General features: G+C 44.4%; 1 protein-coding gene across 2 annotated transcripts; it reads right to left on the bottom strand.

Annotated features, from left to right (window-relative positions):
- Positions 1–609: 609 nt before the first annotated feature.
- On the bottom strand, positions 610–14,587 carry LOC118384972 (ras-related protein Rab-39B-like). 2 transcript variants are annotated; one of them, XM_035771703.2, is made up of 3 exons: positions 14,232–14,587; positions 12,811–13,037; positions 610–4,718 (listed from the first exon to the last, which is right to left on the bottom strand). In XM_035771703.2, exons 2-3 carry the CDS (start codon positions 13,023–13,025, stop codon positions 4,292–4,294), a joined length of 642 nt encoding a protein of 213 aa, XP_035627596.1. In that variant the 5' UTR covers positions 13,026–13,037; positions 14,232–14,587; the 3' UTR covers positions 610–4,291. The 2 variants fall into 2 exon arrangements, with proteins under 2 accessions (XP_035627596.1, XP_035627595.1); XM_035771702.2 differs by lacking the exon at positions 14,232–14,587 and adding an exon at positions 13,762–14,149.
- Between the last annotated feature and the right edge of the window lie 2,755 nt (positions 14,588–17,342).

The following is a 17,342-nucleotide window of genomic DNA, read 5'->3' as shown; positions in this document are numbered from 1 at the left end:
TCGGGGTTAAGCCATTGTTGCTCCTAGACGTTTCCACTTCACAATAACAGCACTTACAGTTGACCGGGGCTGCTTGTTGGGAACTGACTTGTTGGAAAGGTGGCATCCTATGACGGTGCTACGTTGAAAGTCACTGAGCTCTTCAGTAAGGCCATTTTACTGTCAATGTTTGTCTATGGAGATTACATGGCTGTGTGCTCCATTTTCTACACCTGTCAGCAATGGGTGTGGCTGAAACAGCCGAATCCACTCATTTGATGGGGTGTCCACATACTTATTTTTATATAGAGTGTACATCCAGTTTAACCTCCGGAATATCAATTTCTTTCAACTGCTTGTTGAATAAACAGTGTTTTTCCAGGCTGGGGGAATATTTTTAAATTCATTGGTATGCGTGTGCCTTCAAAGGCAACTAACACTGAGCACATGTATTTTGGATGGGCATCATAGAGCACTGGAATATTGACCATGCCTTTGCTGATATCAAATGTTTATTCCTTACAAGCATATGAGACATCGAACCTGCCCTTGTGCTATGCACTCCAAACCTATACACCGCTAAAGAAACATGGTCTGTTTTACGTTTGTTTCAAAAAAAGAAATGACATCTACCAGTCACAATTTAATTGGAATACATCCTAGCTCTGACTAGGTTTATCAAGACATGATTCATAGCCATTTCAAACCTCTGCATGACACTGTGCAGGTAAGCACCATCACTCAGAGCCTCAGGGGTATAGCAGAGAACATGAAATATGAAACGATTGTTCTCTCTACATTCCTATATCACAGTCATTCAATGGTTTAGAATGAAAAACAAAGTTGGTTTAGCGCCAGTGCTGTCAATTCAGCAGCTGATCTGGTACCTGGCTTAGCAGAGAATACAGCCAGGAGAGTCCATTCAACGACATTGGTGGGGAGCACAGGAGGCTGCTGAGGGGAGGACAGCTCATAATAAACCACATGGAAACCATATTTCACTTGTTCGATACCATTCCATTTATTCCGTTCCAGCCATGACTATGAGCCCGTCCTTCCCAATTAAGATGCCACCAGCCACCTGTGGTGGGGAGGGTATTCACACGTCTGGCACATGGAGGCTCAATACGCATGTCTAATATATAGGTAACGGATGTCTCTCTAAAGGCTGTGGACTTCCCCAGGGATCCCTCTCCTTTCATAATCAGAGGGTGTGACTTCAGTGAAAGAGGGGGAAACCAAACCAAACCAATCTTATTACCCTGAACACAGCAACACTCCAGCTGTTGTAATATACAGTGCATTCAGAAAGTATTCAGACCCCTTGACTTTTTCTATATTTTGTTACGTCACAGCCTTATTTTAAAATGGATTCAATAGGTTTTTTCCCTCATCAATCTACACACAAGACAAAGCAGAAACAGGTTTTTGGAAAATGTTGCAAATTCTTTCCTTAATGCGTTTGAGCCAATCAGTTGTGACAAGGTAGGGGTGGTATACAGAAGATAGCCCTATTTGGTAAAAGCTCAAGTCCATATTATGGCGAGAACAGCTCAAATAAGCAAAGAGAAACGACAGTCCATTACCTTAAGACATGAAGTTCAGTCAATGCGGAACATTTCAAGACAATTGAAAGTTTCTTCAAGTGCAGCCGCAAAAACCATCAAGCACTATGATGAAACTGGCTCTCATGGGGACCGCCACCGGAAAGGAAGACCCAGAGTTACTTCTGCTGCAGAGGATAAGTTCATTAGAGTTACCAGACACTGAAATTGCAGCCCAAATAAATGCTTCACAGAGTTCAAGTAACAGACACATCTCAACATCAACTGTTCAGAGGAGATTGGGTGAATCAGGCCTTCATGGTCGAATTGCTGCAAAGAAACCACTACTAAAGGACACCAATAAGAAGACGAGGCTTGTTTGGGTCAAGAAACATGAGCAATAGACATTAGACCGGTGGAAATCTGTCTTTTGGTCTGATTCAGAGAAGGTGAATAGATTATCTCTGCATGTGTGGTTCCCACCGTGAAGCATGGAGGAGGTGTGATGGTGTGGGGGTGCTCTGCTGCTGACACTGTCAGTGATGTATTTAGAATTCAAGGCACACTTAACCATCATGGCTACAACAGCACTCTGCAGTGATACACCATCCCATCTGGTTTGGGCTTAGTGGGACTATCATTTGTTTTTCAACAGGAAAATTACCAAACACACCTCCAGGCTGTGTAAGGGCTATTTGACCAAGAAGGAGAGTGATGGAGTGCTGCATCAACAATCTGGCCTCAACAATCAACCGACCTCAACCAAATTGAGATGGTTTGGGATGAGTTGGACCACAGAGTGAAGAAAAAGCAGCCAACAAGTGCTCAGCATATGTGGGAACTTCTTCAAGACTGTTGGAAAAGCATTCCAGGTGGAGCTGGTTGAGAGAATGCCAAGAGTGTGCAAAGCTGTTATCAAGTCAAAGGGCGGCTACTTTGAAGAATCTAAAATATTTTTTTGTTTGCTTAACACTTTTTTTGGTGACTACGTGATGCCATATGTGTTATTTCATAGTTTTGATGTCTTCACTGTTATTCTACAATGTAGAAAATAGTACAAATAAAGAAAAACCCTTGAATGAATAGGTGTGCCCAAACTGGTATTCAGACCCTTTACTCAGTACTTTGTTGAAGAACCTTTGGCAGCGATTACAGCCTTGATTCTTCTTGGGTATGACGCTACAAGCTGAAACGTAACAAAATGTGGAAAAAGTCAAGGGGTATGAATACTTTCCGAATGCTCTGTATCTCCTACAAATATTGAAAGTCATGGAATTTACCATTTCTATCAAACCATTATGACATTTCATGTTCTGGAAATTAATTCATCCAGAACACCCTGGCTATTTACAAATGGATAAAATGCAACTATACACGTGCAGTATTGAACAACCCTGAAGGAGAGTAAAATTCAGGTTGATTAATACATGTTGTAGCTTTCCTCTCGAGCAAATGGTTAGTTTCCTGCTGCATAGATACTTTGAACCTAGGAGGCTCTTTAAATTGCTCTCAGATATGGTCTGCTTGGGATTAACGTTGTATATGGACATGGGCCTGGCAGCTATGATCCCAGCAAATGGGATCATAGCTGACCCAAAAAGTTCAATGGGGAGGGTGGAAACTGGCATTGAGAAAAAATACATTTTAGAGGGGTACTAAAGGTTGTGATTGGAAGATATAACGGTTAGATAAAGCACGTGGCTGAGTCCAATAGTCTGGGAAGAAATATTGGACACGTGTGGAATGTTGCTTAGGATCATGTTAAAACTACAAGCATATGACCCTACAGTATGCAGGTATTAAATAAACGGAAGGAAAAAAACTACTCTAGAACAGCTGACCACATTTAAAGCTTGGTGTTCACAACATCAGGAGGCGCTATCGTTGTGTAGATGTCAATGTTTAAGGGGTGAGCTTACTGTTAAAGCCAATGGAGTATATAAAACGTCTTTCTCATGGGACGCATTCTCTAACGATTATGGTGGATGGCCAGGGTGGTCAAAAAAGGTGATATGTTATGCAGTACCTTGTGTCCCCAACTGTGCATTTAATATGAGCAACGATGAAGAAAACCGCAAATGAAAAACATTGATGTTAGGCATCGCACAGTGCAGGCTACCCAACACTCAACTGTGCAAATTCCCTGTTGATACTCATATAGAACTGATTCAGTCCACGCAAGCTTTGGTTCCATCTGTGATGAAAAGGATGATGGCAATACACTATTGTGTTCTTGGTTGTTCATGTGTCTGGGGGTGTCATCAGTCTTGCACCAAAAGCAGGAGGCATTGCACACAGCCAGTAATACAACACAAGCTTTCTGGTTCTTTCCATAGCCAAGGTGGAATAAGCTGTGATAGATTTGGTGTTTCCCCCTGTATTGAACACCCCCCACCCCCTCCCCCCGATAGTTGTGTGAGTTCCCCAGACTCCAGAACACAGAACAGACGTGTAAAGTTTGAAGTGTGTTCCTTCTGTGGGTCACAAGATGAAGCATAAATACAGGGAGGACAATGAAATCATAAAACAGGCCATTTCTTGTCTTTCAAGTGCCTGTAACAGGTAAGACAGACGCCAGGAAGGTTACTGTGGAAAGTAGCTGTATTCATGTTTTATTCAGTGGTAGACTAGAGCGGGAATGGCCTTCCAGTAGTCAGAATGGGAGTGAGAGAGATATATATATGTGACAAGATTGCGAGCTAGTGGGACATAATGTAACAGGACTGCATGGGCTGGGTTGAGTGAAGCCAACTAGACAGACAGGCTAATCAGCAGAGGCACCGCCGGCCGCTCTTGGTGACCTCTTCTGAGGAGTGCACCACGTTGGGCACCAAGCCACTCTTCACCCCCTCCCAACCCTCCTGGATGTTGATGTCACCGCTCTTCACGAGCTCAAAGATGTCCCGCGTTAGCTCAGTGAAGGCCTTTTCCACGTTGACGGCGTCGCGAGCCGATGTCTCCACGTAGCGCATACCATAGGTACCTGCCAGCTTCTCCGCCTCTTGCTGGCTCACCTGCCTCTGGGGCTCCAGGTCGCACTTGTGGCCCACCAACAGAAAGACGATGCTGTGAGGCTGGACGTGACTCCGGGCCTCCTCCAGCCACTCATGCACATTCTGGAAGGAGCGACGGTTGGTGATGTCGAACAGCAGCAGCCCCCCAACAGAGTTACGGTAATAAGCCCTGGTAATAGACCTAGAGAGGGTGAGAGGATAAGCAAAGAAGAGGGACAGTGGTAAATACACTGAAAAAATATCACATGTTGTCGTAACGTGGCCCTTTCTGTGTATAGATCATGGCTTCTCACTCTCTCCTACTGTTCTATTATCTCAGGTCGTAAATTCCTGGCGGAGACTCTCTCCCCCTTTTCATGCAGTATGGAGAGAGAGTTCCACAGCAGAACAAAGGAACTCCTGCCAAATTCTACGACATTCCAGAATTTGATTCATGTTTTGGAGGATGTGTAAACAGTCGGTGGAGAAGCCAGCTATGATCCGGTCCGTTTTGTTTCATGTTTGTGACCTCATGAAAGACAATACAGCCACATTACCATAACTCTGTTTATACAGGTGCCTCCGTTATGAGGTTTGCATCAAATTATTGTATAAAATGAATGTGTAAAGATGAAACTATTTGTGAAATGATGTATTCCCTTTAAAGTTGAATTAAGTCATTGGTCCGCCCCTGTGAACACAGTCATGATCAGGCGCCATAGAACCGCCTTTTCTACTGTTATGAAGAAAAACCCCTCCTGAGGAAATCCTCTTCAGACCACACATACCTTGGTGTCAGCTGAGGTGGCACAGGTTTGAGTACAAAGATTGAGCAAACCCACAGCGTGAGCTGTGATTGCGAATAGTTATTGAATTCCTAACCATACCACATGGCTACACGGCTGGAAATGGTTAAACTCAGACTATTGATGCCGACAGAATAAGAGCTAATCTTAGATACGAATTAATAGTCTGCAGCTAGAAATTATGTAAACCTGGGGTGCTATTACTGACAACCGCCGAAACATCTATTTCTGAGTGATACTCTGATGTATCCATTGTAACCACGAAAGACTGATCTTCAGGGCAGCAGAGAGAAAGAGATGCGGATGAACTGACTCTCCAGCAGACGGACCAGATTCCAACAGAAAAGATCATGACACACGGGCGCAAATGTATTTATTTTTTGGAATTATTCCCGAATGAGTGAGCGTTCATGTGCAAAGGATTAGCATTTCAATTAATTATAGTAGTACTGTGTGTAGTGATCCCTCTGGTCTTTCCTGCCCTCGCTCAGTCCACACCCACTTCCCTTTGTCCACCAAGCCGTCATATCGGCTTGGCCCACTAGGGAATCTCCCCTATCATTTGTTAGTAACAGATCTACTGCTTTGTTTGTTTATGCATTTCTGGGATTATTTGGTTAGTTAGTAAATAAATGAATAAACCAATTGGTGTATGGACGATTTATAGTAAAGGCTGGGTTCGTGCAGATAACCAACCATTTACGACATTTAGAATGAGACTGAAGTGAGGTAAAGAATAATTCATTAATATAAAACTAATTGATCAGATATTAAAATATCTGAAGAGTTACATTAGGAAAATTATAACTTTGTAATCTGAAGATTTCCCTGGTGCCCCAACTTCCTGGTTAATTACATTTACATGATTAGTTTAATCACGTAATTATAATTACAGAGAATTGATTTGATGAAATAACAGTCTTCACTTTTAATGATGCCAAAGACACGACAATGTAAAGTCTTGGTCCCATTTTTCATGAGCTGAAATACAAGATCCCAGAAATGTTCCATACTCACGAAAAGCTTATTTCTCCCAAATTTGGTGCGCAAGTTTGTTTACATCCCTGTTAGTGAGCATTTCTCCTTTGCCAAGATAATCCATCCACTTGACAGGTGTAGCAAATCAAGAAGCTGATTAAACAGCATGATCATTACACAGGTGCACCTTCTGCTGGGGACAATAAAAGGCCACTCTAAAATGGGCAGTTTTGTCACACAACACAGTGCCACAGATGTTTAAAGTTTTCAGGGAGCGTGCAATTGACATGCTGACTGCAGGAATGTCCACCAGAGATGTTGCCAGATAATTTAATGTTCCTTTCTCTAACATAAGTCGCCACCAACATTGTTTTAGAGAATTTGGCCGTTCTTCCAACTAGTCTCACAACCGTTTCCGTGTATGGCGTCATGTGGTTGAGCGGTTTGCTGATGTCAACGTTGTGAACAGAGTGCCCTATGGTGGCGGTGGGGTTATGGTATGGACAGGCATAAGCTACGGACAAAAAACACAATTGCATTTTATCAATGGCGATTTGAATGCACAGAGATAAAGTGACGAGATCCTGTGGCCCATTGTGTGGCCCATTTTTTTTAAGGTCATGTGAAATCCATATATTAGGGCCTAATTTATTTATTTCAATTGACCGATTTCCTCATATGAACCGTGACTCAATAAAATCTGATCTTTGAAATTGTTGCATGTTGTGTTTATATTTTGGTTCAGTATATATGTGTGACAGGTCAGTGCTGTTTATACAGACGATGTGACATGGTGAACAGTGGCGGTCAGTGCTGTTTATACAGACGATGTGACATGGAGAACAGTGGCGGTCAGTGCTGTTTATACAGAGGATGTGACATGGAGAACAGTGGCGGTCAGTGCTGTTTATACAGAGGATGTGACATGGAGAACAGTGGCGGTCAGTGCTGTTTATACAGAGGATGTGACATGGAGAACAGTGGCGGTCAGTGCTGTTTATACAGAGGATGTGACATGGAGAACAGTGGCGGTCAGTGCTGTTTATACAGAGGATGTGACATGGAGAACAGTGGAGGTCAGTGCTGTTTACACAGAGGATGTGACATGGAGAACAGTGGCGGTCAGTGCTGTTTATACAGAGGATGTGACATGGTGAACAGTGGCGGTCAGTGCTGTTTATACAGAGGATGTGACATGGAGAACAGTGGCGGTCAGTGCTGTTTATACAGAGGATGTGACATGGAGAACAGTGGCGGTCAGTGCTGTTTATACAGAGGATGTGACATGGAGAACAGTGGCGGTCAGTGCTGTTTATACAGAGGATGTGACATGGAGAACAGTGGCGGTCAGTGCTGTTTATACAGAGGATGTGACATGGAGAACAGTGGCGGTCAGTGCTGTTTATACAGAGGATGTGACATGGAGAACAGTGGAGGTCAGTGCTGTTTACACAGAGGATGTGACATAGAGAACAGTGGCGGTCAGTGCTGTTTATTATTATTTATTTTTCTTATAATTCATGAGCATGGCCTTATTTCTATTACAGCATATTGGATTACTCTCATTCATATTCCATTCACCCAGTCAATACAACAGCGATAGGTTTAGGCTACAACATGATACTCAAATGTTCCCTATTCCCATCATGAGGTTCCTAAAACCTAGCGAATGAATGAAAGTTTACAATGTAGGTGCACACAGGTTGAGAGACAAATTTGAGGTGATTGACATTCAATACCGCCTTGCACACTCATGCCTGCATCTAGCTGATACAGGGTGTAATCATTAGTCCAACAGTTGCAAATGAGAGTTTCTATTGGACAAATTCAGCTATGTTTATCCCCGTTTTGTTCCATTTGCTTCTGTTTAAGAAACGTTTTTCAACAGAATCAGCAGTATGAATACACCCCTGATCACACGTAAACAGAGTTCACTCATAACAGCCACGTTGTCGCTTGTAGACTTCAATGCACAACAAATCAGCTGTATGTGACCAGGCGAAAAACCCTTTCCAAGACAAACCTCTATAAACAGCCTACATCGTTGTCACCATATTAGCTAAAGTAACGTCCTAGTCAGCATAGCTAATATAACTAATGCGTTAGTAAACCGCTACAATCATGCAGTAACGTTAGTGTACAGTCAAGTCAGTTAGCAGTTACACGGCGGGCCCCGGTGGCAATAAATGAGTATTACCAAAAGCTTACTTTGACTTGGAAGAGTTCCAGTGTTGTGTTGGAAAGTCATAGCCAGCTAGCTAACATAGCATCCCTCTGTTTGAGCAGAGTGATTCAGTAGGTTAAACTAGTTAGCTGCATTACTAGCGAAGTAAGTGAAACAGATGGGTCCCGGGAAGGAGAGAGCGGTACGTCCAGAGTACGGTTGCAGAGTTTCCTGGGATTTGCCAACTTTTATCACCTCTTTATCCGGGGCTACAGCACCCTGGCTTCCCCCCGTCTACACTCACCTCTCCTAAGGTTCCGTTCACTTGGTCTCCAGCTGCTGACCGGGCGTTCCGGGATCTCAAACACCGCTTCACCACAGCTCCCATCTTGGTTCATCCTGACCCGTCCCACCAGTTCGGAGTAGAGGCCGATGTTTTGGATGTCTGAGTGGGGTCTGGCCTGGACCTCAGGTTACATCCCTGCACCTTATTCTCTGACCGCCTCAACGGCATGGCGAGGAACTACAATGTGGGGAATCGTGAGCTTCTCGCGGTGAAGATGGTGTTGGAACATCCATTCATTGTGTGGACCAACCACAAGAACCTGGAATATCTCCACACCGAACAGTGCCTCAATTCCAGGCAGGCTAGGCGGGACCACCCGGTTCAACTTCTCCCTCTCCTACCGGCTGCGCTGTCACGCCGCTATAGCCCCACGACTACTACCCCGGGAACTTGAGACCATCCTTCCCACCTCGTGCCTGGCGACGAGGTGGGAATAGGGAAGCAGGTTTGGGAAGCACAGCGTTCCCAGCCGAACCCTGGGGGGGGGGTTCAGATAACCGGATGTTTGTGCACGACGCGATGCTTGCCTGCCACCCGGGCTCCCGTCGGAACCTGGCTTTTGTGAGACAACGCTTTAGGTGGCCTACCACGGTTCCTGACGTCTCACATTCTTCGCCGCTTGCACGGTCTGTGCACAGAACAAGACTCCTCAGCAAGCGCCGGCTGGTCTCCTACAAACTCTGCCTGTCCCTCACTGTCCTTGGTCTCACATCTCCCCGGACTTTGTCATGGGTCTCCCACCGTCTGATGGCAACACCGCCATCCTGACCATTGTGGAACGGTTTTCCAAAGCCGCCCACTTCATTCCTGTCCCCAAACTACCATCTACCAAATAGATGGTCCAGCTCATGGTGCAGCACGTCTTCCGGATCCATGGACTGCCAGTTGACATGGTCTCCGACCGGGATCCTCAGTTCTCATCCTGGTTCTGGAAGGCGTTCTGCACCCTCATTGGGTCATCGGCCAGCCTGTCCTCCGGGTTCCACTCCCAGTCCAACGGCCAGTCGGAGCGAGCCAACCAAGACCTTGAGTCTACTCTGCACTGCCTGGTCTCCGCCAACCCCACCACCTGGAGCCAGCAGCTTGTGTGGGTCGAATACACCTGCAACACCCTTCCCTGCTCTGCCACAGGCCTATCACTTTGAGTGTTCCCTGGGGTATCAGCCCCCGCTCTTCCCTGAGCAGGAAGATGGAGGTCAGCCCTTATTGCCCTTCTGTATCTTGCCCCACCTCACTGGATTATTGACCCCTACCTGCCCTGACCCTGAGACTGCCTGCCGTTCTGGATCTTTTACACTCTCTCTGGATAATTGACCCCTGCCTGCCTTTGAACTGTCGTTTGCCTGCCCCTGTATTAGAAATAAACATTGGTTCCTTCGACACCGTCTGCATCTGGGTTATACCTGAAATGTGATAGAAACTGAAAGTGGAAAAAATTACTCTCACTCTATTTCTCTCTTGCTTTTTAATTTTGTAAGAAATTAATTTGTTAAAAACTGTTCAACTATTGTCTTATACGCTGCAGTGTTAGATAGCTGTAGCTTATTCTTACAGTACTAGATTAATTATTTGATCCTTTGATTGGGTGGATAACCAGTTCATGCTGCAAGAGCTTTGATAGGCTGGAGGACATCCTCCAGAAGTTGTCATAATTACTGTGTAAGTCTATGGAAAGGTGTGCGAACCATGAGCCTCCTTGGTTTTGTATTGAAGTCAATGTACCCAGAGGAGTACGGAAGCGAGCTGTCCTCCATCTACACCATGGTGCTACCCTACAGAGTGCTGTTGAGGCTACTGTAGACCTTCATTGCAAAATAGTGTGATGAGACAAATTTTAGATAAAATTATATATTGCTATACACTACCGGTCAAAAGTTTTTTAACACCTACTCATTCAAGGGTTTTTCTTTATTTTTACTATTTTCTACATTGTAGAATTATCAGGAATCAAGGTAGGACCCAGATGCAGACTGTCCAAGTAACACTATTTATTGTAACAACAGGAGCAGGCAAAGACAGGTCAAGGCTGGCAGGGGTCGAAAATCCTGGGTACGGCAAAGGTACAGGACGGCAGGCGGACTCAGGGTCAGGGACAGGCAGCGTTCAGTAATTCAGAGGTGGAACAAAGGTACAGGATGGCAGGCAGGCTCAGGCAGAGAGGTCAGGCGGGCGGGTACAGGGTCAGGACAGGCAAATGTCAAAACCGGGAGGACTAGCAAAGAGATGCTGGGAAACGATAGGAGCTGACAAGAAAAACGCTTGTAAGCTTGAACGAACAAGATGAACTGGCAACAAAAAGAGAACACAGATATAAATACACAGGGGATAATTGGGAAGATGGGTAACACCTGGAGGGTTGTGGAGCCAAGCACAAGGACAGGTGAAACAGATCAGGGCGTGACAAGAATAATCTTGAAGACATCAAAACTATGAAATAACACATGGAATCATGTAGTAACCAAAAAAGTGTTAAACAAATCAAAATATAGTTTATATTTTAGATTCTTCAAATAGCCACCCTTTGCCTTGACAGTTTTGCACACTCTTGGCATTCGCTCAACCAGCTTCATGAGCGAGTCACTTGGAATGCATTTCAATTAACAAGTGTGCCTTCTTAAAAGTTCATTGGTAGGGCCTCCCGGGTGGCGCAGTGGTTAAGGGCACTGTACTGCAACGCCAGCTGCGCCACCAGAGACTCTGGGTTTGCGCCCAGGCTCTGTCATAACCGGCCGTGACCGGGAGGTCCGTGGGGCGACGCACAATTGGCCTAGCCGGTAGGGAAATCCTTGTCGCACAATTGGTTTGGCCGGTAGGGAAATCCTTGTCTCATCGCGCACCAGCGACTCCTGTGGCAGGCTAGGTGCAGTGCGCAGGTTGCCAGGTGCGCGGTGTTTCCTCTGACACGACTGGCTTCCGGTTTGGATGGCACTGTGTTAAGAAGCAGTGCGGCTTCCAAACAATTGGATACCACAAAATTGGGGAGAGAAAGGGGTAAAATTCACACAAAAAAATAAAAATAAAAAGTTAATTGGTGCAATTTCTTTCATCCTTAATGTGTTTGAGCCAATCAGTTGTGTTGTGACAAGTTAGGGGAGGAATATAGAAGCCATATTATTATTAACAGTTCAAATAAGCACTTTAAGACATGTCTGAGGGAGAAACCAAGGCAATATGGAACATTTCAAGAACTTTGAAAGTTTCTTCAAGTGCAGTTGCAAAAACCATCAAGCGCAATGATGAAACTGGATCTTTTGAGGACCATGGAAGACCCAGAGTTACCTCTGCTGCAGAGGATAAGTTCATTAGAGTTACCAGCCTCAGAAACAGAGTTAAAGTAACAGACACATCTCAACATCAACTGTTCAGAGGAGACTCTGTGAATCAGGCCTTCATGGTCAAATTGCTGCAAAGAAACCACTACTAAATGATTGTATTTCCCACCGTAAAGCATGGAGGAGGAGGTGTTATGGTGTGGGGTTGCTTTGCTGGTGACACTGATTTATTTAGAATTCAAGGCCCATTTAACCATCATGGCTACCACAGCATTCTGCAGCGATACGTCATCCCATCTGGTTTGGGCTTAATGGGACTATCATTTGTTTTTCAACAGGACAATGACCCAACACACCTCTAGGCTGTGTAAGGGCTAATTGACCAAGAAGGAGAGTGATTGAATGCTGCATCAGATGACCTGGCCTCCACAATCCCCCGACTTCAACCAAATTGAGATGGTTTGGGATGAGTTGGACCGCAGAGAGAAGGAAAAGCAGCCAACAAGTGCTCAGCATGTATGGGAACTCCAAGATTGTTGGAAAAGCGTTACAATGTAGAAAATAGTAAAAAATAAAGAAAAACCCTTGAATAAGTATGTGTTCTAAAACTTTTGACTGGTAGTGTAATAATACTTACAGGTGACTGTAAAAAAAACTTGTGATTTATTTCACACAATTTGTGGTCTTTACAATGGAATATATATGTTTTTAAATCAAAAAAGTGTCACCTGAATCGCTCTTGTCCGGCTGTGTCCCAGATTTGAAGTTTAATGCGTTTGCCTGGTTCTATCTCCACTAGGCGTGAGAAGAAGTCTACACCGACTGTGGGGTCGGACACATGCGCAAAGCGTCCCTCTGTGAATCGCCGGATCAGGCACGACTTTCCTACTGTCGAGTCCCCAATGACAATGAGTCGAAACTGGTACAGCCATATCGCTTCCATCTCTCATAGAATCTATGGGGAAAAAATAAAATATTTGACGATTAGTAAATCATGCGCATGGCCCGTCTACATCTCAACAAATAACTTAACACTTGTTTTGACCCCAAGGGTAGGCTATCCAATCCACTATCAGTGATATCCTTATCGGGCTATTTTTTACAAATGTAGTTCTGTGTGGTAGGCCTGCTTATATATGTTTAAACCTATTTGTGAGGATGTGTGCTCAAAACCGCGCACAACATCGAAAACCGACTTGATTGTTTGCCCTATAGCCCACAGCGCACGGTTTATTAGCTTTTTCTTGAAAAACGTATCTGCCTGCCGTACATTATTAGGGAAAGGCATCTCCTCTTTCCTGGTAAATGCAGACAGCTCTTAAAAAAGAACACTCGCATATTCAGCTCACATGTGCAATAATAACATGTGTTGACATAAAAACAGTTTTCCTTAAACACAATTAAAAGGGCAGTTATGCGCATTTTTAATGGACAAACAATTGGCTACGTATTGAATACTAATTTCACCATTGGAAAAAATAAAACGTATTAGTTCTGGGCTACATACATCTGAACGAGTCTTATAACATTTAAAACACATTTAACTTATCTTCTTTCTGCTCTTCGTAAACAATAGTCTTAATCTAAAATCGATTTACAACGGTATTATCTGTGGCAATGGCATACCATAATACATTTTAGAACATGGTCGTGTACTAATTTTATGTGCAATTAATTACCTTGTTAGATGAGCAATCAACGGCTGGAAATAGCAAATCCCATGTTCTTGAGAAATCTCGTATATCGAAGATGCTCTCTGAAACAGTGATCTCAGGAGGCCTAGTCAAACAATGTTTTACCCCAAGCAGTGATACGCAAATAGGCCTTGTCCTGGTATCCTTTTGTATTATTTTATTCTACACAGGGAACTGTTACTGTGATGGCGAGTTTGATGTAAAATTGGATAACGGCCGTCCTCACAACTTGTCGATGGTTTAATTTCATAGCAATTTCATGTTTAAAGATGTTTCTGAAAATCCGCTGATGAAATGGCAGTAACAGCATCACATATATTACTCATTCCTCATCAGCACCATTACCGTAAGAACTCAGATATCAACGCAGTAAAAATCTCAAGGGGCACTACATTGGGTGTTACAAATGGGCATTTAAATGGAGTCCTATGAAGATCAGATTCGGGTTATCATACCTGACAGAAAGGGAATGTCTTTGTTGGAGAAAAAGAATGACGACAACTGTGTGTAATGAACACCAGGGGAGACAGAGAGCTGGTTTCAAGCACAGGGCGCAGCAGGTGTTTATTGGCAAAGGACCCCAGGATGAAGCAGGTAGCTGGGTCCAGTGGCAGGCAGAAGGCTATACACAGGGAGTCCAAAAAGGCAACAGTACAAGCAAGGAAAAGGCTAGTAACGTCATCTGGGAGATCATGCAATAGGTTTATAACAGAAAATCCAATAAGCTAAAGTACAGGCAGGGAATAGGCAAAAGGCATTGTTAGTGAGGCAGGCCAAAACTATCATACACTGGAGGATTCAATTACAGGGGAAAACCAGGGCTCCGAATAGAAGTGTGTCACAAACAATATCTCACAATGATGGGTGCAGGGAACTCAACTAAATAGTGTGTGATAATGACATACAGGTGTGTGAACAGGTGACTAGAATTGAGGTGATTGGGATCTGGAGAGTGACATCAGGGGATCTACATGTTTGAGTGTGAGTTTGAAGCAGATGTCACACTGTGTAACCACCTGAATGATCGAAATAGCAAGGGTCTGAATCATGCTCTGAGTTAGGCCTACAGTAGGCTGCAGGATACAAGAGAATGAGTGTGGCTTGGTAGTAAAAAAAAACAATGTTTATTATGACACACGTTCTGACCTTTATTTTCCTTTGTTTTGTCTCGATTTAGTATGGTCAGGGCGTGAGTTGTGGTGGGCAGTCTATGTTTTGTGTTTCTATGTTTAGGTTTTTGTTTCAGCCTAGTATGGTTCTCAATCGTTGTCGTTGGTTGTCTCTGATTTGAATTTTAAATTTTTTTAAGTCAGTTAAGAACAAATTCTTATTTTCAATGACGGCCTAGGAACAGTGGGTTAACTGCCTGTTCAGGGGCAGAACGGCAGATTTGTACCTTGTCAGCTCGGGGATTCAAACTTGCAACCTTTCGGTTACTAGTCCAACGCTCTAACCACTAAGGTAGCCTGGGTTTCACTGTTGGTTTGTGGGTGTTTGTTTCCGTGTCTGTGGTTGTCACCACACGGAACTGTTTCGGTTTGGTTTTCGTTCATGGTCACATTTATTGTTAAGTATTTCTTAGTGTTCAGTTGATGTTTTATAATAAACGATATGGACACTTACCACGCTGCGTTTTGGTCCGATCCCTGCTACACCTCTTCTTCAGACGAAGAGGAGGAAATCTGCCGTTACAGTTACTTGAAATGCCTTCCAGGTGACTACCTCATGAAGCTGGTTGAGAGAAACTGTCAAAAAGGCAAAGGGTTTAACTACATGATTCCATATGTGTTATTTCATAGTTTTGATGTCTTCACTATTATTCTAATCACATCAAATCAAATTTTATTGGTCACATACACATGGTTAGCAGATGTTAATGCGAGTGTCGCGGAATGCTTGTGCTTCTAGTTCCGACTGTGCAGTAATATCTAACAAGTAATCTAACAACTACCTTATACACACAACTGTAAAGGATTGATTAAGAAAATGTACATTTAAATATATGGATGAGCGATGGCCGAACGGCATAGGCAAGATGCAGTAGATGGTATAGAGTACAGTATATACATATGAGATGAGTAATGTAGGGTATGTTAACATTATATTAAGTGGCATTGTTTAAGTGACTAGGGATGTATTTATTACCTCCAATTATTAAAGTGGCAAGAGATTGAGTCTGTATGTTGGCAGCAGCCACTCAATGTTAGTGATGGCTGTTTAACAGTCTAATGGCCTTGAGATAGAAGCTGTTTTTCAGTCTCTCGGTCCCAGCTTTGATGCAACTGTACTGACCTCGCCTTCGGGATGATAGCGGGGTGAACAGGCAGTGGCTCGGGTGGTTGTTGTCCTTGATGATCTCTGTGGCCTTCCTGTGACATCGGGTGGTAAGTGTAGATGTCCTGGAGGGCAGATAGTTTGCCCCCGGTGATGCGTTGTGCAGACCTCACTACCCTCTGGAGAGCCTACGGTTGTGGGCGGAGAAGTTGCCGTACCAGGCGATGATAAAGCCTGACAGGATGCTCTTGTTTGTGCATCTGTAAAAGTTTGTGAGTGTTTTTGGTGACAAGCCAAATTTCTTCAGCCTCCTGAGGTTGAAGAGGCGCTGTTGCGCCTTCTTCACCACGCTCTCTGTGTGGGTGGACCATTTCAGTTTGTCCGTGATCTGTACACCGAGGAACTTAACATTTTCCACCTTCTCCACTATTGTCCCATCGATATGGGATGGAGGGGATCTCCCACTGCTGTTTCCTGAAGTCCACGATCATCTCCTTTGTTTTGTTGACATTGAGTGTGAGGTTATTTTCCTGACACCACACTCTGAGGGTCCTCACCTCCTCCCTGTAGGCTGTCTCGTCATTGTTGGGAATCAAGCCTACCAATGTAGTGTCTTCTGCAAACTTGATGATTGAGTTGGAGGCGTGCGTGGCCACGCAGTCATGGGTGAACAGGGAGTACAGGAGAGGGCTGAGAACGGGGTGGAGATGTTGTTTCCTACCCTCACCACCTGGGGGCGGCCCGTCAAAGTCCAAGACCCAGTTGCACAGAGCGGGGTCGGGACACAGGGTCTGGAGCTTGATGACGAGTTTGGAGGGTACAATGGTGTTAAATGATGAGCTGTAATCGATGAACAGCATTCTTACATAGGTATTCCTCTTGTCCAGATGGGTTAGGGCAGTGTGCAGTGTGATTGCGATTGCGTCGTCTGTGGACCTATTGGGGCAGTAAGCAAATTGGAGTGGGTCTAGGGTGTCAGGTAGGTTGGAGGTGATATGATCCTTGACTAGTTTCTCAAAGCACTTCATGATGACGGAAGTGAGTGCTACGGGGCGATAGTCATTTAGCTCAGTTACCTTAGCTTTCTTGGGAATAGGAACAATGGTGGCCCTCTTGGAGCATTTGGGAACAGCAGACTGGGATAGGGATTGATTGAATATGTCTGTAAACACACCAGCCAGCTGGTCTGCGCATGCTCTGAGAACGCGGCTAGGGATGCCGTCTGGGCTGGCAGCCTCGCTAGGGTTAACACGTTTAAATGTTTTGCTCAGTGAAGGAGAGCCCGCAGGTTT

The sequence above is a fragment of the Oncorhynchus keta genome, chromosome 6, assembly GCF_023373465.1.
Source record: "Oncorhynchus keta strain PuntledgeMale-10-30-2019 chromosome 6, Oket_V2, whole genome shotgun sequence".
In the NCBI taxonomy this organism is placed as follows: domain Eukaryota; kingdom Metazoa; phylum Chordata; class Actinopteri; order Salmoniformes; family Salmonidae; genus Oncorhynchus; species Oncorhynchus keta.
The sequence above is the reverse complement of the archived record's forward strand: the minus strand, read 5'-3'. Positions and strand labels throughout refer to the sequence as shown.

What these genes read in the sequence shown, in the direction of transcription:
- LOC118384972 (XM_035771703.2), bottom strand. Translation starts at nt 13,025, where the DNA reads ATGGAAGCGATATGGCTGTACCAGTTTCGACTCATTGTCATTGGGGAC. An exon ending in GCCGGACAAGAGCGATTCAG is followed by an intron (nt 4,719 to 12,810) that starts GTGACACTTTTT and finishes CACCCTCTCTAG; the next exon opens with GTCTATTACCAGGGCTTATT.